The sequence below is a fragment of the Narcine bancroftii genome, chromosome 11, assembly GCF_036971445.1.
Source record: "Narcine bancroftii isolate sNarBan1 chromosome 11, sNarBan1.hap1, whole genome shotgun sequence".
NCBI lineage: Eukaryota > Metazoa > Chordata > Chondrichthyes > Torpediniformes > Narcinidae > Narcine > Narcine bancroftii.
In genome coordinates this window covers 21,607,258-21,625,684 of record NC_091479.1, presented here as the reverse complement: position 1 = coordinate 21,625,684, position 18,427 = coordinate 21,607,258, and the positions used below count along the sequence as shown (strand labels likewise).

Below are 18,427 nucleotides of genomic sequence, written 5' to 3'. Positions count from 1 at the left end.
TTAAAATTATCAAAAACTAGTAACCTCATTGATTAGGACACTTCATTTGTGAACTATTTAGATATATAGACCCTTCTGCCCCACAACCCAATACTGCCCAATTACATGCATGCGAACAATTAACATCCTAACCTATACATCTTCTCAACAGGGAAGGAAACCCACGCAGTCACAGGGAGAACATGCAAACTCCTCACGGTGTCCGATAGGAACCTGGGTCACGGGCACCATGCCATTTGTGGCAAATCCTCAAAAAAATGTCCATGCACCCTGTAGCATGTCTGCGCAAGCAGAATACGTGCATCATTTTGAAACCCAAAATGTTCTCTTTAAAAGAAAATGTACAACACGTATAACAAAATGTATGACAGATCAGATCTTTCCGACGTACCTCTTCAAAGAGGCACAGAGCTGCCTCATATAATGAGCACAAACCATCAGACGTTCGAGTAGGTTCTCGCCACTGACTCCTATCAGCTGACGAACCCTATGAAAGCAAAAGGTTTGGACAAAGGATTAAAATGTCACCAAATGAGAGTCAACATGGCTGAAAAATAATCTCTAACAGTTATTTCTTATTCCTGAAATAATTCTACTGCAAAGATTAATTTCCTTTCTAAAGCAGTCTAAAATCTGAGGGTGATAAATCTCGTAATGAATTTATTTTGCTGAGATGTACTTTAAATTTTAGAGGGATTAATAAAACACTGAGGAGGAAAATTCTTGTTTTGGTATTGCTGAAACTGGCTGATCCACTGTGGGTTTTCTTTCTGCCTATAACTTGCCGTCACCTTTTGTGCTTTGGCTGGTTCTGAATCTCTTTCCCACTCATCTGTGCCAACAAATTAAATTGGTCTTAAATTGGAAGTCCCCCGATTCTAAATGTGCTCACAAAAGGAAATTCGGGCTCAGGCCCGAAATCTCAGCACTACATCTTTATCGCCTATGGACGCTGAAAGACCAGCTGTGTTCCTCCAGCATTTGTGGTTGATTTTTTAAAAAAATCACAAAAGGAGATGTCTTCTAGTCAAGCTCTGACTGATTTGAGGAGCTCGATCAAGTCTCCTCTTGTCTGCAAATTTAACCTACCCAATCGATTTTCACAAGAAACCCGCTTATTCCAGGTATTAGTTTAGTCAGCCATCTCTGAACTGCTTCCAATGCAATTGCTACTTGACCTACTGACTTCCTTCAGCACTTTTGTGTATTGCTCCAATGCAATTGCATTTTTTTTCTTTACTCTAGGTGTACAGACACGAGATGGAAAATCTGGAATGGAAAAAAAAACGGCTGCAGGAACAAGCGAGTTGAGCAGAATCTGTGGGGGGGGGGAAAGGGGAGAGGGAAAAAGGGGAGAGGAGGAGAGGAATTGTCAACCTTTCACATGAAGGTCTGGCCTTGGCACGTACTATAGAACTGAAGCCTAGCTTTGGTATACTCTTGTATTTTATTCCCCTGACATTACATATTCCGTTACCTTCTCTATTTACATGTGAAACTTGCACTCTAACCTTTTAAAGTGTTCATGAAGATACCCAGATGTCTCTGCATATTAAAGCTCTGCAATGTCTCGTCATTAAGATGATAAGTCATTTTTATTTAAATTTCCAAACCAAAATGGACAATTGCACATCTCACATTATATTCCATTTGTTCCGTCATTTTTCTATTCAAAACCACATTCTTCTGCTTGCTGGTCATCTTTAACATTCATTCATCCTCCTGAATCAGCCTACTTTACTCTTTTCGCCACCCCTTATAATATTTCTGTTCATGAAATCGTTTACTTTTCTCCTATTAAGCATCCTTTCAGCTAATTTCATAGCTGCTTTATTAAAATAGCGTTAAAAAGACTTCTTTATCTTGCCTTTCCGACTTAGTTGGGAAGGGAATGGAGGTGGAGCAGTCAAGAGATGAGATGTGGCACAGTGATAATATGCATCTACTCAAGCGTCAGTGCTTCACAATAACATTTATTTCCCGTTTTGAATGCTATCTTTGTAATATTTTGCTAGCCACCTCTTCCTAGCAAGCACACGCGAACATATCTATTGGTTTAACTTTATACCTGCACTAATGAACCACACTATCTATGCGACAACTCCCCCACCCACACGGTAATAATGACATGAAGCTGGTTAAGTGCTCCAATTCCCAAAGGCAACCACAGCCAAGAGCATCTGCATGCATCTTGCATTTTTGAGGATCACCAGCTCCATTACCATTGACTAATGTGGATTTAGGAACATGCAGATTTTATTTAACATTAACCAAAAACATGAGCATTATTCTAGTATGTTTAATCCAACTGGTCCACGAATCTGAAGGAAGACCAGTCTTGCAAAAGCAATTCAAAATAATGCATCCTTCCCAGAGAAGCAGACAAAAAACCTTGATACACTACTTTCTCAAGTGAAATTAGATTTGATACATACCAAGGAACGCCTCATTTGCATGAGAATATTCATGAAACAGTCAAAGCTGATCATTCCTTCCCAATTCACAGAGAGTTTCGATTTTTCCATGGTACTAACTACAGCAGATGCGGACAAAGCCATTTCTATCCACTCCAAAAAGTACCGCAGAGAGCCCCGCTGGGCTGCAAGTCCAAGCAGCAGTTCCGATGCTAGTCTACGCCCCAAAATATCGGCTCCTGAGTTTGGCATGGTGACTCCCTTTAGGAATGTTGTGACTTGAGATAAGCAGTCCAATCCCATCGCAGGAATTTTGCTTTCATTTGCTAAAGATAACGGTGGTAAAGAACTAATCACATCTATTGCTGTATGGATAACATCATTGCAGAGATTCAGTCCTGACACCGTAGAAGGCACCATCCAGCTCTGCCGTAATAGTGCAAACAATAAACTCAATCCAGTCCGAACCCCCATCTCAATTAGAGCATCTGTGCTGGATCTTGGACGCTCACCGACAGAATGGATGTCTACTGATCCAGAACTGCTTTCAGGTGAATGTTGCTGCTGTTTGACTTTTCCTTTATCATGGTATTTGTTGGAAAGAGCGTAAAAAACACGCTGCAACACCAGTAATCTTTTCCAAAGAGCTGCTGCAAAGGGAGAATCAGAGCAAACCATCTTTGCCAGAGCCAGCTGGCTACTAAGGAGAGCATCCAGATAATGTTCTTGTTCATCGTTAGAGAGGGACTCGCGTTCAAAATCTGGTAACTGGGGTCCCTTAAGGCAAAGCACTTGCTGTGGTAATGGCACCACTTCCTTACTGCTAATTAGCTTATCGTATAAAATAGAAACACCCTCTCTCGTGGCAATGGACTCGCTGTCTTCTGTGATCCAGGAACTGTTGAGATGTTCCAACCATTTTAGCTTGACTGTTGGGATCATGAGAGCCATGACTGATCACTTTATTGCCATTAGACCTAAAAGAGAGACACAAAAGACAATTAAAATGAAAAGTTACTGGTAACCACTTGGCACCTCATTGGCTCCTTGAATTTTGAAATGTCTCATTATCCTTCCTGTACAGAATGAATCCGCTCTCTCTGCGGGAGTAGGTGAAGAAAAACACAATTGAAAAGAGAAACAGAGTGGGAAGTTGCTGTGGGTCATAAATTGTGCAGGTATCATCAGATCTGTCAATGCAAACCTTTGAGCAGAGTATACAAAACCCAGCTCATTGTGTGAACTTCATCCCCGTTGCTATTTTCCCACGTTCATCTATAAAGTGTATGTGCACTTCATTGTCAGTGCTATTTCTCCCTCCACGCTCGCTATAAATTGTGCACGTTTTATTGCTGGTGCAACTTTCCCACGTTAGTCGAAAAACTGTGCTCGTGAGTTATTCCCGTTACCATTTTTCCACATTCATCTTTTGTAAATAGATTTACTACCAAACTGTGTTCAGAATCCTTGCTTTTGAGACCCATCAAAACGGTTTTCTCGCTCATAACAGACCTTTTACCTATTAGCCTGTGCTCCTCCCCCTGCCCCTTCCTCAAGTGTCCTTTATTGTCCTGTAATAGTACAGAGAAGGCAATATTACATGCCTTGCCCACTTCAATCTTCTCAGGAAGGTCGTCACTGTTATGCATTCCTGACAAGTGAGGAGATTTAGGTCTAGGATAGATCACTAGTCAAGTGAACTCCAAGGAACATGGTGCTCTCCACCAGAGTTCTTGATGTGTAGTGGAGGGAGGTTGCTCCTGGTCCTCCTGAAGTCCACAATCACCTCCTTCGTTTTGTCTACATTGAGACTAAGGTTGTTATTCTCACACCATTTTCCACCTCTTCTCGGTAGTAGAACTCATCGTTCTTGCTGATGAGGCCAACTACTGTTGTATCATTCTTGAGTCGGTCATTCTGACAAGAACTAGAGATCACAGTCTCACAATAATAAGCAGGACATTAAGGAGAGAGGCAAGGAATTTGTTCACCACGTAGGATGGTAAATCTTTGGAGGACAGATTGCCAGAAGCCTAACAAGTTGTTCTGAAGAAAAAGATCATGGCTCTAATGCTTCTTGGGATTGTGCTCTAATGTGCACTGGTCTGGGAACTGGGTTTCCATTTGATGGACAATTAGAAGCTTACATACATTACAGTAAATAGGGCTTGAGCTATGAGGAGGGGGCAAAAGATGAAAGGAGCGGAAGGACTGAATGACAAGGTGAAAGATGGAAAGGATCAGTATAGATAAAGGAGAGGGAAGAAAAGTGAATTGGTCCTGTATTATTTTAATAATTAAAACTGGATTATCAATCTGGCCTTCACAGAGAAAAAACATCATCAATTGGCATCTTTAATGCAAGTGACCTTGCATATTTTTTTCCAATCAAAATATCAGATTCCATGAGTCAATTACAAGCAGGACACATACTCATGTCAATCTCACAATCTCCACAGCCAATGGGACCAGATGTAAATGTAAAAGTAATTAAGTTGAGAGTGGACAATCTGATTTAAATCCATTCACAGCTGAGCAAGTTAAGCATTGAAAAATGGACCAGCGTATGTGTAGCATACAAGTGGACTGGAACTACTAAATTGTTCAGCACTTTTTGAATTTAATCCTAACCAGAAGTGCAATGCCAGAAGTCTCTCTGTAATCCTTTTTGAAAAATAAAAAGGATTTCATGCTGTCACATAAGATGGACACAGTCTCTGCCCTTTGAAACAACTGATCAATCAAGGTGGTCAACAAAAATCAGTTCAAACAGCATTCCCAATGACAGCCGCTTACTAAGCCAATGTCAATCTTTGCACAAAACCGGGTTCAATTCCCAAACTGCACAAATTGCAAAAGTACTCGATGTCTAACAAGTCCCAAATCCAATACATCAAATGACAATTCCTGCAAACATTGCAGCCTTTACAAAGTGCAGATGGTTCCATTTAGTACAAGAGCACACAATTTGTTAACCCCTGCTCTTTCTACAGATGCTGCCCGATCTGAGGGTTACAGTATTTTGGTTTTGTTTCAATAGATCAGCTGTCCTCGCCATATGTTTGGCTTGGACACATTTCCCAGTTGGCTAAGAGTTTCCATCAGCATCAGTTTGGAGCCCTATGAACAAAATTTACTGTGCACCTCTGTGAAAAGTTGTCATGGGGTCCTACACCTGACAATTAACATCCATAGGTACCTCCAAAGCAATACAAGTAGCATTTTCAAATTTACACTGCTGGATCTGTTCCTTTAACTACAAAATGGCAGTCTGAAGAGGATTTGAGAATGAGGACAGAACACCTGTCTAGCAACAATTAAGGTAAGCAAAGCTTATAGGTCCATGAACTGATTCAACTCCAAAGTAACACTCTGTCTAATCATTCTACAATAGCTTTGCATGCTCCAGTAATAGAAAATTACCTTCGAACGAATGGTAACACCGGACAATGTAGATTTTTCTTCCTGAACACTTTTGGATGCATTTTTATGGATTTTGGGCTACTGATCACTTTTTTTTTTAGATACAACTTATTTTTGTGATTTTCCATCATACTTTAAGTCCACTTCAAAACCATGAATGCAACGTCATTGAAAATTCTCTTCCCACTTGGTGATGAACTTTGTGAACTGTTTTATCAGGATATTGCCACTGTGGAAAAGCGGTATCAGGGCAATCCATCAAGGTTGACCGACAATTGTTGGACATTAACACGAGAGGCATCAGATGCTGAATACAAACGAAAATCAGTGGCAAAACAAATTAGCTCAGTGCGATTGAACATGTTAAATTTCATAGAAATTAATGTAATGTTTCTCCAACTTCCTACATGATACAGCAAATCTGAAATCACCTTTGTCTTCAGATTGAGATTGACTATCGTAATCCCCATTTACTTTTCAGAAAGCAAACTTGTTAAAATATTTATCTATTCATCTATTTATTTATTTACAGACCCAATAATTTCAACAATACAATCTTTATCATGGAATGTACGTAATCTGTGTTTTGTCCCGCCCCCTCCTTTGCCACCAAACACATAACCATACCAATTATACATTATACAAGTGGAGTTCAGAGCCCCCACCAAAGACCTCAAGGGACAACCTAATTAAATAAATAACCCAAGTAAGAAATAAAAGAAAGAAAAATTTAACAACTAAGACAAGAGCTAAAAAGGAAAACACGCACGTCACCTGTGCCATGATCCATTTCCTTTCCCTACTAAGACAGGTTTTGATAAGATCCATATTTCACAGGGAGGGTGTTAGTTAATGTACATACCCATGTACTTCAGATATGGCTGCCATACTTTAACGAATGTTCCCCCCCCCCCCCCCCTTAGATTGTAGGTGATTTTCTCCAAGGGAATGCAACTCTGCATTTCCATATTCCACCGTGTGGTATTTACTTGGATGTCAGACTTCCACATAACCATTATACACTTTCTGGCTATGACCTTCACAAACTGATTTTGATATTTGGACAGTCGAAAACTCACATTTCCAATGATCTCTCAAAAGATACAACTCCAGATCTTGTGGAAAATCCACTTTTGTAATTTTTTTTTCCCCCAATAAATGTCCCCCAGTTCTACATAAGGGTCTCACCTTTGTTAAGTAGCCAGGTGGAGTGGACAAAGGTTCCAATCTCCACACCTAAAGCACATTTCTGAAATTTCCAGCTTTGTTTTGTGTCATTTTTGTGATGTGAGGTACAGCTGGTGCAAAAAGTTATATTGCACCAATCTGTTTCTGGCGTGAATGACCCCAGACTCAGTGTCCAGACACAGATCTTGTCAGCACTCTTCATTAATTGTTGTGCCCAAGTTCGACTCCCATCTCTCCCTTGACCTGTGTAGGCCTGGCTTCAGGACCTCACTTGGAATATGTAATACATTGGAGAAATAAATCTGCACACATTCCCTTGTCAAATTAGAATCTCCACATTACTAGACCTAGGCAGGGTCATAGACAATCCTAATTTTACAATAACCCTTTAACATTTAGAGCTGAGACCCTTTTGGTTGGAATTATCTAATATATTAACTCGGGTTCTGAGAATAGACTTCCTGAATAGACTGGGTCCGGAGCTGTTTTTATTGGGAAACCTAGAGGACGTGGGTAGAACATTAACTAAATGTCAAATTAAATTTGTACATATTGCCCTGTCAAAAAAAAAAAGCACGGCGATCACCTGGAAGTCCAAATCACCCCCACCCATCACTCGGTGGTTCACGGAAATGCACAACTGCGTGCCCGTGGAGAACATAATTTAAGAAATCAATACAATACTTTTTCCAAACCTTGTCTAGAGCACTTTGGTGCGGAGCTACAACAACAGCCCTCATTTCTAAAAAGCGAACAAATCACCTCAAAGAGTTGGATTGGAAAGACTGGCGGGGAACGCTGCATTTCTCTTTCTCTTTTTACCATTTTTCGGTTTGTCACTTAATCATTTTAATTGTTCAATTTTCAAAGTTCTGTGGGGAGGGAAGGAAATTACAAGTAAACTGACAGTGTTTGTATCTGAGAAGTGAATTATACTAAAAGAATGAGTCAATATATTAAGGACTGTTTCCCCCCCCCCCCCCCGCAAATGTTTGTTTGTTTTGGAAAAATAGAAAAATATAATTTTCAAAATTGAGAAATTAAAATTGGTCATCATTCTAAAGTATGTAGGTCCATCCTACGTGAGTGGGGCTGATTTTTTTAAAAAAATACAAGACATCTAAAAATACAAGACATCTGTCTCATCCAAGGAACAAATTCTATTAACCTCCCAATTCAAATATGCAAGGATATGACAGTATTTCAAAATTATACATAGTACCTCGTATGTTCTGAAAAAAACCAGTATAATTGCAGAAATCCTTGGTCTCTTATTCAAATTTCCTTGCAAGTACTTACAAAACATTTTCTTTCCAAGTCAACTTTGTTTTGTGTGCACTGGTAACACTTGCAAATTTTCAAAAAGTAAATTTGCTTTTTCCTTCTTCCTAACAAAAGGGTGTTATGCTTGGTAAACAAGAAAATCTGCAGATGCTAGGGTCTAGTACAGCACACAAAAATGCTGGAGAAACCTAGCAGAGCATGCAATATTTTAAATTTTGTTTAAACCCAGCCATTCTAGACTGGGTTCTGAGTAATGAGGAAGGGTTAGTTAACAATCTTGATGTGCGAAGCCCTTTGGGCAAGAATGACCACAATATGGTGGAATTTTACATGAGGATGGAAAGTGATGGGGTTAATTCTGTAACTCAGGTTCTGAACTTAAAGAAGGGTGACTTTGAGGGTGTGAGATGCGAATTTATTAAGTTAGATTGGCAAATGTTACTTAAAGGATTAACTGTAGAAAGGAAATGGCAAGCATTTAAGGATCACCTGGATGAAATACAGCATTTTTTCATCCCGGTTTGGAAAAATAACTCAAGGAGGGGTAGTACATCCTTGGATAACAAGGGAAATCAGGGAGAGTATCAAGTGTAAAGAGGAAGTGTATAGACTAGCCAGGAAAGACAGAAGACCAGAGGACTGGGAGAAATTCAGAGTTCTACAGAGGAAGACAAAAGGATTAATCAGGAAAGGCAAAAGAGATTATGAGAGAAAATTGGCAGGGAACATAAAAAATGACTGCAAAAGTTTTTATAGATATGTAAAGAGAAAGAGACTAGTAAAGACAAATGTGGGTCCCTTGCAGTCAGAAACAGGTGAATTGGTCGTGGGGAACAAGGACATGGCAGACCAATTAAATAACTATAGTTCGGTCTTCACTGTGAAAATATGAATAATCTTCAGGAAATAATAGGGGACCATGGGGCTAATGTGACGGAAGGACTGGGGAAAATAAGTGCAAGTTATGAGGTTGTGTTGGATAAATTGAAGGGATTAAAGGCAGATAAGTCCCCAGGGCAAGATGGTCTGCATCCCAGAGTGCTAAAGGTCGAAGTAGCCCATGAAATAGTGGATGCATTGTTGATAATTTTTCAAAACTCTTTAGATCCTGGAGTAGTTCCTGAGGACTGGAAAGTGGCTAATGTAACTCCACTTTTTAAAAAGGGAGGGAAAGAGAAATCAGGGAATTATAAACCAGTTAGCTTGACATCAGTAGTGGGGAAAATGTTGGAGTCAGTTATTAAAGATGTGATTGCAGCACATCTGGAAAGTGGTGAATTCATTGGTCAGAGCAGCATGGTTTTATGAAGGGAAAATCGTGTCTGAATAATCTTACTGAATTTTTTGAGGATGCAACTGGTAGAGTGGATAGGGGAGAACCAGTAGATGTGGTTTACCTGGATTTTCAGAAGGCTTTTGATAAGGTCCCACACAGGAGATTACTATACAAATTTAAGGCACACGGTATAGGGGATATGATATTGAGGAAGATAGAGAATTGGTTGACAGATAGGAAGCAAAGAGTAGGAATAAATGGGTACTTTTCAGAATGGCAGTCAGTTACTAGTAGGGTACCACAAGGCTCAGTGCTAGGACCCCAGTTATTTACGATATATATTAATGATTTAGATGAGGAAATAGAAAACAATTTCCAAGTTTGCAGACGACACGTAACTGGGTGGCATTTTAAGCTGTGTAGAGGCTGTTAAGAGTATGCAGGGTGACTTGGACAGGTTGGGTGAGTGGGCAAATGCATGGCAGATGGATAAGTGTGGATAAGTGTGTGGTTATCCACTTTGGAGGAAAGAATGGGAGGGCTGAGTACTATCTTAATGGTATCCAATTAGGAAAAGGGGAGATGCAAAGAGACCTGGGTGTCGCTGTGCATCAGTCATTAAAAGTGGGCAGGCAGGTGCAGCAAACAGTAAAAAAGGCGAATGGTATGTTGGCGTTCGTATCAAGAGGATTCGAGTACAGGAGCAGAGAGGTATTGATGCAGTTGTATAGGGCCTTGGTGAGACCTCACCTGGAGTATTGTGTTCAGTTTTGGTCTCCTTATCTGAGGAAGGACATCATTGCCATGGAGAGAGTGCAGAAAAGGTTTACCAGATTGATACCAGGGATGGCGGGACTTGCATATGAAGAAAGGCTAGAATGACTGGGCTTGTACTCGCTGGAGTTTAAACGATTAAGAGGAGATTTAATAGAAATGTTCAAAATTCTTAAGGGATTTGACAGGCCAGATGCAGGAAGATTGTTCCCAATGTTGAGCAAGTCTAGAACCAGGGGTTACAGTTTAAAGATAAAGGGGAAGTCCTTTAGGACTGAGATGAGGAATAATTTTTTCACTCAGAGGGTGGTGAATTTATGGAACTCTCTGCCACAGGAAGTGATTGAGGCCAGTTCCATAGCTATATTTAAGAGAGAGATAGATTTAGTACTTGTGACTAGGGGGATCAGGAGGTATGGACAGAGAGCTGGAACAGGGTACTGAGTGGATGATCAGCCATGATCAAAATGAATGGCGGTGTAGGCTTGAAGGGCCAAATGGCCTATTCCTACACCTATTTTCTATGTTTCTAAATTTAGACATAGCCCATGAGTCCATGCCACCCAATTTACACTCAATTAGCCTACACTCCCCCCCCCCACCCCAGTAAGTTTTGAACGGTGGGAGTTAACTGGAGCCCCCATGGAAAACCCATGCAGACACAGGAAGAACGTACAAACTCCTTACACAGCAGGATTCTAACCCCGATCCCAACCGCTGACACTGAACAGCGTTGCGCTAACTGCTGCACCATCCATGCCACCCCTTCAATATTCTATTTTCTGTTATCAAGTTTTAAATTATTGATCATAAAAAAGGGCTTTCCCTCAGAAAACAAATGCAGGAACATATACAGTATAGGTACATTATTCAGGTCATCTACACAATGCAAACACGAATACTTTTGTATCTATTCTGTCATTGTTTAGAAGATGAAAATCAAATCTAATTTTAGATCTCCACCATCATACAAACCAGTTTAAGTCATAAAAATGGGCACTGCTTGGACAGTTTTAACTACAGTTTTTTTTTAATTTTGATGTGAATCCACCGTCATACCTTCTCTAATGCATCTGTCCTAATTGTTGCGCAGGATATAGCCTAAGATGGCAATAGAGGATTTCAGGACAATGGTTTAAAAGATATGATCTTGAGCATGCTTACATGAGATTATTTCCCAATTAATTTCTTCCAATTCCACCTTAAATCTTTGTGAGGAGGTCCACAGAGTTGGCCATGCCCTTGATTGTAAAATCCAGTGCTGGGCTAATGCTAGACTGATTCCTATTGTACAAAGAGGAAGATGACGCCTCTTCCTCCACCTAACCCTGTTTCTTTCTCCCTCGATCTGGCACCTGCCAGTCAACTACCTCTTGTCCCTCATCTTTCATTTCTCCCTGGTTTACCACTCCCCCACTGGCCCCAGTCTTACCTCTCCATAATTATCTCAGCTCTCACTCCTTCACCTCAAAGAAGGATTCTAGCCCACAATTTTTTTTTCCTACCACTTGTGCTGCTCAACCACTGACTTCCTCATCCCACATTGCTCCACATTCTAAACAGCATCTGGTAGTTTCAGTCACCATTTCAGATTTAAATGCAAATTCTCCAATTGCCACCATGGGATTTAAACACTCTACCTTGCCCAGTTCTGAATTGCTAATCCAACGTACGATTTCGCTTTCTACGACAGATTGATCAATCAGAAATACAAGTACGAAGACTATCAAAGGGCCGAGTTTGGAAGCAACATCTGATTTCAATTAAAAGATGCTGATCAAAAAGCTCAGGTGATTTTCTTCAGGGCAAATTGAGTGTAACAATGGCCCAAAGCCAAGAGTGCAGAGAAGTCAAAAATCAAAACTGCTGTTTGGCAGCATCAGTGCATCGAAACTTTCCAGGAAATTTGTAAAGCTTCATCATTAAAAAAAAGTGATGAATAGCAGAAAAATGAGAAGAGACTACATCTAAATTTCAAACCCTATTTAACAGAAGCTCATTTGCTTTCCAAAATCAATCAATTTACCAAGTACAACCGTTATCAAATTTAAAAACGAATACACGGTAATTTATCAAAAAGAAAGTGGTGCCGGAAATGGTGACAAGTTGTCAGCAAAGCAGGAACTCCTTACACACACTCATTTAAATATTGGTTTTTGAAAGGTTGCAAGATGAAGAAAACTATGAAACTGTTACTTATCTGCAGTGTACAAATGGCGAAAGTGACCAAATATTCTCTGAAAAACATGCAGGTCCACAAGGTTTATGCAGTTATGCGGAATATAACACGTTTTGCCCCTCTCAGAAGCTCAATCGTTCCACACCCTGCACTAAAGATGGCCTCACTAAATGAGCTGAGCATCCATTATCTTACACAAGGGACTTCAGGAAGAGAAAACCAGATGTGTATGATGCAGCGATCATTGGGGTATCAGAAGTGGAGAGGGTGAGTAAATTGAAGTTCTTGGGAGTCGGAAAATCTCCCCTGGTCCCTTTAACACCAGCTCCCCAGCTAAGAAAGGCCAGCAGTGCCTCTACTTCCTGCAAAGGCTATGAAAAGTCCATCTCCCACTCTCCATCCTCACTGCCTTCATTTGTCAAGAAGGTGCTGTTCAATAGGTGCCACATAAAATACAGAAAAGGATGCATGGAGATGGGGTGATGGTTAGCCAATAGAAAGCAGACAGTTGGGGTACAGGGGTGTTTCTCTAGTTGTCAATCGGTGGTGAGTGGGGTGCCATAGATTTGGTGTTGGGCCTAATCACCTACTCACGATAATACACATACATGCAATCTAGAAGAGAGGCCATAGTGTCGTGTATCTAAATTTCCTGATGACACTAAATTGAGCGTAAAATCAAATTGTGCAGAGGATACACTGAGATCTGGCAGATGGAGTACATGTTGGCAATGTGAGGTTATCCACTTTAGAAGAAAAATGAAAGATCAGAATATTATTTAAATCAGTGGTTCTCAACCTTTTTCTTTCCACTCACACACCACTTTAAATATTCCCTATGCCATAGGTGCTCTGTGATTAGTACGGAAATGCTTAAGGTGGTATCTGAGTGGAAAGAAAAAGGTTGAAAACCACAGATTTAAATGGTGAACTGCTGTGCAGAAGGATTTGGGAAAGCTTGTGTATGAATCCCAAAAGGTTGGCTTGCAGATTCACAGGCTATCATAAAAGCAAATGGAATGTTGGCCTTCATTGCTAAAGGGATTGAATTTAAGAGTAGGGAGGTTATGCTACAACTGTAGAAGGTACTGGTTAAACCACATCTAGAGTACTGCATGCAGTTCTGGTCATCCTACTTGAAGAAGGATGGCTTTGGAGAAGGTGAAGAGGAGGTTCACCAGGTCGATTCCAGGGATGAAAGATTTGGCCATTGAGGGAATATCGAGTCATCTCGGACTGTACTCGCTGGAATTTAAAAGAATGAGAGGGAATTTTATAGAAACATAAAATTATGAAAGGCATAGATAAGATTGTTGGCAAGTTGTTTACATTGATGGGTGATACCAGAACTAGGGGACATAGCCTAGATTCAGGGTAGTAGATTTGAGATGGAGATGAGGAGGAACTGCTTTTCCTAGAAGGTGGTGAATTTGTGGAATTTGCTGCCCATTGAAGCAGTGGTGGCGACCTCAGTAAATATATTTAAGACAACATTAGATAGATTTCTACATAGTAAGGGAATTAAGGGATATGGGGAAAAAGGCAGGTTGGCAGAGCCATGATCAGGTCAGCCATGATCACACTGAATAGAGAAGGCTCGACAAGCCAGATGACCTACTTCTGCTCCTATTTCTTAAGTTCTTATATGATGGAGACATTTCTGATGGCAGCCAAATTTAAAATGGATGGTTGAACATCCTTCTTAATTTATAGAAGGGTTTTGATAGGACAAAATGCAATATATTGATGTTTTTCCCTAATCTTCCTTGGAGATATCACATGATAAAGATTGCATCCATTATGCCTCAGATGAGGACCAACTCATCTGACACTGGGTGGAATCAGTTGAGGTCAACAGGTCCACAAGCTCAAATTCTAAATTTGGACAAGGCCAGTTTTGATGGCATTAGACAGGAACTTGCAAAGGTTGATTTGGAAGGGAAACTTACCAGTAAAGCCAAGTCTGTCAAATGTAAAGCATTTAAAATTGAAATTGAGAGAGTTCAGAGAGGGTGTGTTCCTGTTAGAGTGAAAGGGAAGTCTGGTGCAAGTAAGGGATAAGGGATATCAAATCCCTGGTCTGAAAAACAGGAAGCATCTATCAGCTATAGTTAAACTGGGATTAAGTGCACTCCGAAAGGAATACAAATGTGAGAATACATTTAAGAGGCAAATCAGGAGGGCAAAAAGGAGACAGAATAACAAAGGAAACAAAAATAGTCACGAGATATTCTACGCCCATGTAAAGAGAAAAAGGATCAACCTGGTAGTCCAGAACAAAGAGCAGGTGAAGATATTCAGCAAGTTTGGGAGTATCCAGAGATCATGATTTCAGGTCAGAACCCTTTTTTTTTTAATTTTTTAAAAATTCTTCACACTATGAATCATATTAATCAAAATACACACAAACATTTCCCTCTTGAATATACAGTCATTTTCTACCCTTTTCCCCCCCCCTCCTTCCCACCCCCATCCAAACCCACTAAATGTTCAACATATACAATACAATAAACCCATTAAACAATGTCATCACACAATGAAAATAAACAAGAAAATTGTGTCATCTACTTTTACACACTGGGTCAGTTTATTTCGTCTTCTTCTCATTCTATCATTTTAGGGGGTGGAGGTCCGCGGTAGGCCCTCTCTGTTGCGTTCCATGTACGGTTCCCAAATTTGTTCAAATAATGTGACTATTTTTTAAATTATATGTTATTTTTTCCATTGGAATACATTTATTCATTTCTATGTACCATTGCTGTACTCTCAGGCTCTCTTCTGGTTTCCAAGTTGACATTATACATTTTTTTTGCTACTGCTAAGGCTATCATATTCATCCAGTTTAAGGCGTAATTCTTTACTTCTTATATTACTTAGAAGAAAGATCCCTGGATTTTTTGGTATGTTGCTTTTTGTGATTTTATTTAATATCTGATTTAGATCTTCCCAAAATTTTTCCACTTTCTCACATGCCCAAATTGCATGTACTGTTGTTCCCGTTTCCTTCTTACAGTGAAAACATCTATCTGATAACATTGGATCCCATTTATTTAACTTTTGGGGTGTGATATATAGCCTGTGTAACCAATTATATTGTATCATGCGTAACCTCGTATTTATTACATTTTTCATAGTTCCGGAGCATAACTTTTCCCATATTTCATTTTTTATCTTTATGTTTAAATCCTTTTCCCACTTTTGTTTGGGTTTATAGCTTATTTCATCATTTTCTTTCTCTTGCAGCTTGATGTACATGTTTGTTATAAATCTTTTAATTATCATTGTGTCTGTAATCACATATTCAAAGCCATTTCTTTCTGGTAACCTCAGCCTGCTTCCCAATTTGTCCTTTAAGTAGATTTTAAGTTGGTGGTATGCAAATATTGTATTTCATTTGTTCAAATTATAACAAATTATTTCCTAAAAAACAATTTTCTATTCTTTTAATCCCTTTTCTCTCCCATTCTCTTAAAGAAAGGTTATCTATTGTGAAAGGGATTAGTTGATTTTGCGTCAATAATACTTTTGGTAGTTGGTAATTTGTTTTTTTCCTTTCGACGTGATTCTTCTTCCAAATGTTGAGCAGATGGTGCAGTACTGGTAAATTCCTATGTTGCACCAGTTTTTCATCCCACTTATAAAGTATATATTCTGGTACCTTCTCCCCCATTTTATCTAGCTCTATCTTGGTCCAATCTGGTTTTTCCCTTGTTTGATAAAAATCTGATAGATATCTTAATTGTGCTGCTCTATAATAATTTTTAAAGTTTGGTAGCTGCAAACCACCTTGTTTGTACCATTTTGTTAATTCATCTAGTGCTATCCTTGGTTTCCCCCATTTCCATCAGAATTTTCTTATTATTCTCTTTAGTTCTTTGAAGAATTTCTCTGTTAAGAGAATTGGTAACGATTGAAATAGGTATTGTATCCTTGGGAAGATGTTCACTTTAATGCAATTTACCCTTCCTATCAGTGGTAAATCTTTCCAATGTTCTAAGTCATCTTGTAATTTCTTCATTAATGGCTGATAATTTAATTTGTATAGATGGCCTAGATTATCATCTAGTCTAATACCTAGGTATCGGATTGCTTGTGTTTGCCTTTTAAATGGTGATTCTTCTTATTCATTGGTGTCAGAAATAAAACTTCTCACACATGAGTCTCTTTAAAACTGATGACACGACAAGCTTTATTTACAAGTCTGCAGAGTTGGACTCAACTGGTTTCTCACCAGTTAAGCCCCGATACATACAGTGCATTGATTTTTATACCCTTATAGTTTGCCCTTCCCCTTCTTATTAATACTGTTTTAATTGGTTAGTATTACAAAAGCATTCTAAGTATAACTGCATTTTTAATTATCACGTTCGTTACGTACGCTGTGAACTCTACATACACTAAATTCTGTTTCTCACCCTTCTTATCAATCTTTTGTCTCCTGCATGTCTCTCACTATGACCATGAAAAGATAGGTTTAAAAAAACATATTCAGCTGAACCTTTTGTCCTTGGCTGCTAGTAAGCTCCCTGTCCGTTCTGGCTTCCCTTTTTATGATTAATCATCACATTTTAACTTAAGTCATTTTAACCTAAATTCTCTATATAACAATTGGCATCACTTCACTTTTATTTGCATTGATCTTGTATCCCGATATTTCTCCATATTCCTTCAATTTCTTATGTAATTCTTTTATTGATAATTCTGGTTCTGTTAAGTATACTATGATGTAATCTGCAAATAGATTGATTTTATATTCCTTCTCCTTTATTTTTATCCCTTTTATTTTATTTTCTGTTCTTATCAGTTCTGCCAATGGTTCTATTACTAAAGCGAACAGTGAGGGAGATAGTGGACATCCCTGCCTAGTTGACCTGCTTAATTTAATTGGTTCAATACATATCCATTTACTGTCACCTTCGCCATTGGACCCTTATATAATGCTTTAATCCAATTAATATATTTCTCTGGTAGGTTGAACCTCTAATACTTTGAATAAATAATTCCATTCTACCCTGTCAAAGGCTTTCTCTGCGTCTTGAGCAACCGCCACTGTTGGCGTCTTATTTCCTTGTACTGCATGGATTCAGTTAATGAACTTACAGATATTGTCCGTTTTTCTTTTCTTAATAAATCCAGTTTGATCTAGTTTTACTATTTTTGGTACACAGTCGGACAATCTGTTTGCTAATAGTTTTGCTATTATCTTATAATCTTATAATCTATAGCCAGCTCTTCAGCGCTTGACGTCCTGTTTTCCAGAAACTGCCAAAATGTTTGGCCTGAAAGTCAGCCTGAAGAAAACGGAGGTCCTCCATCAGCCAGCTCCCCACCATGACGACCAGCACCCCCACATCTCCATCGGGCACACAAAACTCAAAACGGTCAACCAGTTTACCTATCTCGGCTGCACCATTTCATCGGATGCAAGGATCGACAACGAGAAAGACAACAGACTCGCCAAGGCAAATAGCGCCTTTGGAAGATTACACAAAAGAGTCTGGAAAAACAACCAACTGAAAAACCTCACAAAGATTAGCGTATACAGAACCGTTGTCATACCCACACTCCTGTTCGGCTCCGAATCATGGGTCCTCTACTGGCATCACCTACGTCTCCTAGAACGCTTCCACCAGCGTTGTCTCTGCTCCATCCTCAACATTCATTGGAGCAACTTCATCACCAACATCGAAGTACTTGAGATGGCAGAGGCCGACAGCATCGAATCCACGCTGCTGAAGATCCAACTGCGCTGGGTAGGTCACGTCTCCAGAATGGAGGACCATCACCTTCCCAAAATCGTGTTATATGGAGAGCTCTCCACTGGCCACCGAGACAGAGGTGCACCAAAGAAGAGGTACAAGGACTGCCTAAAGAAATCTCTCGGTGAGG

The 18,427-nt window shown here is 39.6% G+C and overlaps 1 protein-coding gene across 9 annotated transcripts in view; it reads right to left on the bottom strand.

Moving 5' to 3' along the window:
• The window catches only part of herc1 (HECT and RLD domain containing E3 ubiquitin protein ligase family member 1), a 221,413-nt gene extending 213,535 nt beyond the window's left edge, over positions 1 to 7,878 (bottom strand). For all 9 annotated transcript variants that reach the window (XM_069902884.1, XM_069902890.1, XM_069902891.1 and 6 more), the window contains exons 1-3: positions 7,788 to 7,878; positions 2,436 to 3,391; positions 392 to 487 (exon numbers count right to left, since the gene is read on the bottom strand). In XM_069902884.1, coding sequence (XP_069758985.1) covers positions 392 to 487; positions 2,436 to 3,365 — 1,026 coding nt within the window. In that variant the 5' untranslated portion in view covers positions 3,366 to 3,391; positions 7,788 to 7,878. The remainder of the gene's footprint in view (positions 1 to 391; positions 488 to 2,435; positions 3,392 to 7,787) is intronic.
• Between the last annotated feature and the right edge of the window lie 10,549 nt (positions 7,879 to 18,427).